Source organism: Adiantum capillus-veneris, chromosome 16 (genome assembly GCF_014529385.1).
Source record: "Adiantum capillus-veneris isolate H3 chromosome 16, ASM1452938v2, whole genome shotgun sequence".
NCBI classification, from domain to species: Eukaryota; Viridiplantae; Streptophyta; class Polypodiopsida; order Polypodiales; family Pteridaceae; genus Adiantum; species Adiantum capillus-veneris.
In genome coordinates, this window is record NC_140946.1 from 16,510,061 (window position 1) to 16,514,751 (window position 4,691).

General features: G+C 40.2%; 1 protein-coding gene across 4 annotated transcripts; it reads left to right on the forward strand.

Moving 5' to 3' along the window:
• Positions 1 to 202: 202 nt before the first annotated feature.
• LOC147438617 (metal tolerance protein 11-like) lies at positions 203 to 4,278 on the forward strand. 4 transcript variants are annotated; one of them, XM_086484667.1, is made up of 7 exons: positions 203 to 222; positions 851 to 1,024; positions 1,411 to 1,517; positions 1,610 to 1,867; positions 1,947 to 2,027; positions 2,843 to 3,076; positions 3,755 to 4,278. In XM_086484667.1, exons 2-7 carry the CDS (start codon positions 865 to 867, stop codon positions 4,106 to 4,108), a joined length of 1,194 nt encoding a protein of 397 aa, XP_086340793.1. In that variant the 5' UTR covers positions 203 to 222; positions 851 to 864; the 3' UTR covers positions 4,109 to 4,278. The 4 variants fall into 4 exon arrangements, with proteins under 4 accessions (XP_086340793.1, XP_086340790.1, XP_086340794.1 ...); XM_086484664.1 differs by lacking the exon at positions 203 to 222 and adding an exon at positions 311 to 469; XM_086484668.1 differs by lacking the exon at positions 203 to 222 and adding an exon at positions 311 to 469 and having other exon boundaries at positions 1,417 to 1,517.
• The last annotated feature ends 413 nt before the right edge of the window (positions 4,279 to 4,691 follow it).

The following is a 4,691-nucleotide window of genomic DNA, read 5'->3' on the forward strand; positions in this document are numbered from 1 at the left end:
GATACCACAATGGACATTTTTCTAATAGGGTGTTTGGTATATGTATGGATAAAGGGGATTTGTGGTTGATGTAATGGATTCTCTCTGATCTTAAAATAGGAACTAGCATTATAAGATCCCATCCCTTTTTACAATGCATTGTGGATGTTTTAATGACAAGGACGCGGTGCATAGACTCGCTTAGGCACACGACGCTTCCTTCCAAAGCTATCATTGGTCAAGGTGGGTGCAATAGTGCTGAATTTACTAGCAATAATAACAGGATGCTACGTGTGTGCATGAAATGCCCCCTTTTTACCCCTATGTGCAGAATCATTCCACATTTCCTTTCTTTTATAACCCCCTCTCCCTTACACTCACGTGTTACCATACGATAACCATCATTGAATCCCGTTGGGGTGCTTGAACCCTCAATGTTAAGGATGCTATTCAAGCACCTAACCAACGACTACTGACAAAGCTTTTGAAGGTTTGTCATCTTTTATTTCTCAAGTCCGTACAATCTATTCATGTGTAACACAAGAAGATTTAGAAATTTTCTCATGTAGGAAAATGGTGTCTTTTTCAGTGTTTTTCATAGAATGCATAACATCATGAGCTTCTGCTTGGGAGGCACCACATACCTAGCTAGGTACGATTGGGGCCAAGGGACCACCGGCTCCCCCACCAGTGCCAGCGGTCCCCTGCCCCCAGTCGTACCTAGCTAGGTATGGGGTGCCTCCCTCACAAAAGCTCATGATGTTGAGGTAAGTCACAATGTGAGAATTATTGTGACAACTTCTTGTGTATAAGGGTGTTCTTTCTAAAAAGAGTCTAGAATGCATGATGATTTTTTATTCTCTCAATATAGTGGGGACTTGAGTTATGGAAGTTGAGAAGACCATTGAATGTGAAAGCAAGCAGTGGCAAATAAGTGCAAAAGACTTTGCTCTAAGCAATGAAAAGCAAGCATCGATCCAAAATGCAAGTTTACCAAAAGACAAAGCATTGGGTTCACCTTATTGCCTCACACCTGTGTGTCAAGGTAACTAGTCTTTGTGATTGTAATGAAGGTGCATAACCTAATTGTGTTAGATTGTAATGTAGGAAAACGGAGTCTTTTTCAATGTTTTTCATACAATGCATAACATCATGAGCTTCTGGTCAAGAGCCACTGCATACCTAGCTAGGTACGATTGGGGGCAGGGGACTGCCGGCCCGGTGGGGGGTACGATTGGGGGCAGGGGACCGCCGGCCCCCCCACCGGGCCGGCAGTCCCCTGCCCCCAATCGTACCTAGCTAGGTATGCGGTGCCTCTCCCATAGAAGCTCATGATGTTGAGGTAAGTCACAATGTGGGAATTATTGTGAGAATTTGTCAAAATCTTCTTGTGTATATATGATAACCTTTTACATAATACAAGAATGGAAGTTTCAGGTAGGAATACAAGGCTGGAGAGCTATTACAATGAGCAAAACGAGATACTTAAGGAAATGGCTACTTTAGATGGATTATCATACTCAAATCAAAATTTAGTGGTGAGTAGATAAGACATTTGTTCACATGATTTATTGGCATTAACTGATCAATCCTTCTTTTGGTGCACACACACTTTCTCTTTTCAATCTAGTCAGCTCTCGGAGATGATCAAGCCAACAGCAGAGGCAAGGATATCTTTGCAATCCGGATCTCAAACTACGCAAATATGGCTATATTTATCATAAAAGTCTATGTTTCAATACGAAGCGTCTCGTTGGCCATCATTGCATCAACATTAGACTCTCTATTGGACTTGTTGTCTGGATTCATCCTATGGTACACGTCTCATACCATGAGAAGACCAAACCCTTATCTATATCCAATTGGGAAGAACAGAATGCAACCAGTGGTAAGATTTATCTTGTCAAAATTTTGTGCAATTACAGGCACTTGACATGAGCTTAGGAGTAACATCACAATTATACCAGGGCATTTTGGTGTTTGCATCAATAATGGCAACATTGGGAATACAAATCTTGATTGAATCAACCCGACAACTCATATCCAAGGTAGTTATCAATTTCTGCACTTCATTTTTTCCTAAAAATTGTTGTTTAGATTTCTATGTGATGGTCGAGTGTACAACAATTTGACAAACTAGAGTTTGATTGCGGTGTATGACATTACCATAGGCATATTTTTTTCTCTTGAGCTATTATACACAAGAAGTTTTGGACAAATTCTCACAATAATTCCCACATTGTGACTTACCTCAACATAATGAGCTTCTGTGAGGGAAGCACCGCATACCTAGCTAGGTACGATTGGGGGCAGGGGACCGCCGGCCCGGTGGGGGAGCCGATGGTCCCCTGCCCCCAGTCGTACCTAGCTAGGTATGTGGTGCCTCTCGAGCAGAAGCTCATGATGTTATGCATTGTATGAAAAGCATTGGAAAAGACTCCATTTTCTTACATGAGAAAATTTCTAATCTTCTTGTGTTAGATTCCCAACCATTCCATGATATGAAGAGCTTTGCAAAAACCATAGCCCTAAAGGAAACAAGGAGAGAGTGGTATGAATTTTGGACCCCTTAGCTTATGAAGACAAAGGTCAATACCTAGTGTTTATCGATTGAGAAGCCTGCTACATTGCACGCATGCAAGAAGCATAGTTGTGTTTGTATATACGTAGAAGCATATCTTTGCACAAACACATGAAAATACTTCCATATGCAACTTTCCCACAAACATGTCATTGAAAGGTTATGGAAACTTCTAGATAGCGGGTTTCTAATACGTGGTTTTGTATGTTAAGGACATCATTTAGCGTTGTGATGAAAGTTAATCAAGATTATAGTTCATTGTTTTATGAATGATGATAACAGAGCAATCAACTTGAGCTGCAAGGCACAAACAAATATTGGGTCATTGGTGTAATGCTCTTTGTGACTTTGGTGAAGTTCAACCTCATGCTACTATGCAAATCCATAAAGAATGACATTGTGCAAGCTTATGCAAAGGATCACTTTTTTGATGTGGTCACTAATCTTGTTGGCCTCGCGGCTGCCTTGTTAGCAGAGAGATTTTATTGGTGGATAGATCCTATTGGTGCCATTATGGTAGGTGTTTAATTAGGCCCTCAATATCACTACCATGTTTTGATATTGATGGCCTCTTTTTGCAGTTTTAAATTTCATTTGAATCTACATTCTTTCTTCATGTTTAATTCTCTACACAAGTAATTTTCTCGATTTCTAAATGTGGCTAAAATCTTGTAGTCTGATCATAATTCATCTACAAAATGGGACCTCTATCTCAAACAACACTCAAAGAAGGGAAGGCATGAAAAAAAGTAGCATAAAATCACTAACTATGATGTTAGGCATGCATACACATATGCTGCACATCTCCATCTCTCTCTCTCTCTCTCTCTCTCTCTCTCTCTCTCTCTCTCTCTCTCTCTCTCTGTGTGTGTGTGTGTGTGTGTGTGTGTGTGTGTGTCTATGTGTGTGTGCATGCACGCGCATGTGCACGTTTGTATGTATATATGTAACCCTCCATGTGACACATGCTCAATGCATGTATTGCCAACCTTTTTGTGTAAATTTTCCATGAATGCAACTCGGTACTTCTTTTAATCTCTTATATGATTGCCATGTTAGTAACACCCTTTTGCTTCTCTTTTGTATGCAAGAGGTGTGAAAATTAATGACCTCCAATATGACTTCACATTGAAATGTTGACGTTTGACCTTTTTCATGATACTTACATTAATTATGGTGCGAATAATTTGCTAGTTGGCATTATACACAATATGGAATTGGAGCAAGATAGTGCTAGAGAATGTATCAGCACTGGTTGGAGAGAGCGCGCCACCACAATTCTTACAAAAAATAACATACTTATGTTGGAATCACCATGAAGCCATCAAGCACATTGATACAATAAAGGCATACAAGCTTGGTGGTCTCTATTTTGCAGAGGTTGACATTGTGTTGCCCGGTGACATGCCCCTTCTTCTTGCCCATGATATTGGAGAGAGCCTGCAAAACAAACTTGAATGCCTTCCTGACATCGAGCGTGCTTTTGTTCACCTTGACTACGAGTTTTCCCATCGTCCCGAGCATGCACCTAAGAAATTCCTTGTCTAGTTCTAGGAATTTGGATGATAAATATAATGATGAGATGTCATGATCATCAGTTGTACCTTGATTGGTCTCATGGGCCACCTTGGCCTTCAAGAGACGTTAATAAACACTAGTATGTGACTGTGCATTGCTGCGGCCAAGAAGGAGTATCATTCAATTTTGGGTTACCCCCTTCCCCCTTGTTTAAAGGGATAACATGTGTAAGTATTCTTTATGCATACAAGTCAAAGTAGTGACAACCATATCTTGAATGCTTTATTATGTGCAATAAGGTTTTACATGCTTTATGGTATCAACCTAAATCACATTGACTTTGTATGACAACAAAAAGTGCATAGAGGATTGAATGAATAACAACTATAAAACACAAACTCAAAAAACTACACGTTTGGGGGGGGGGGGGGGGGGGAAGAGAGAGAGAGAGAGAGAGTAAGAGAAGAACATGGCTTTTTTAACTTTATAGCGAGAGAGAGAGAGAGAGAGAGAGACTAAAAGAAAAATAACAATCCGCTTCCATTATTGTAAGTAGTCTTTGTAAGCATAACCTAATATTCAACTCTAAAGAAAAGGTTTTTTGAAAGGCACT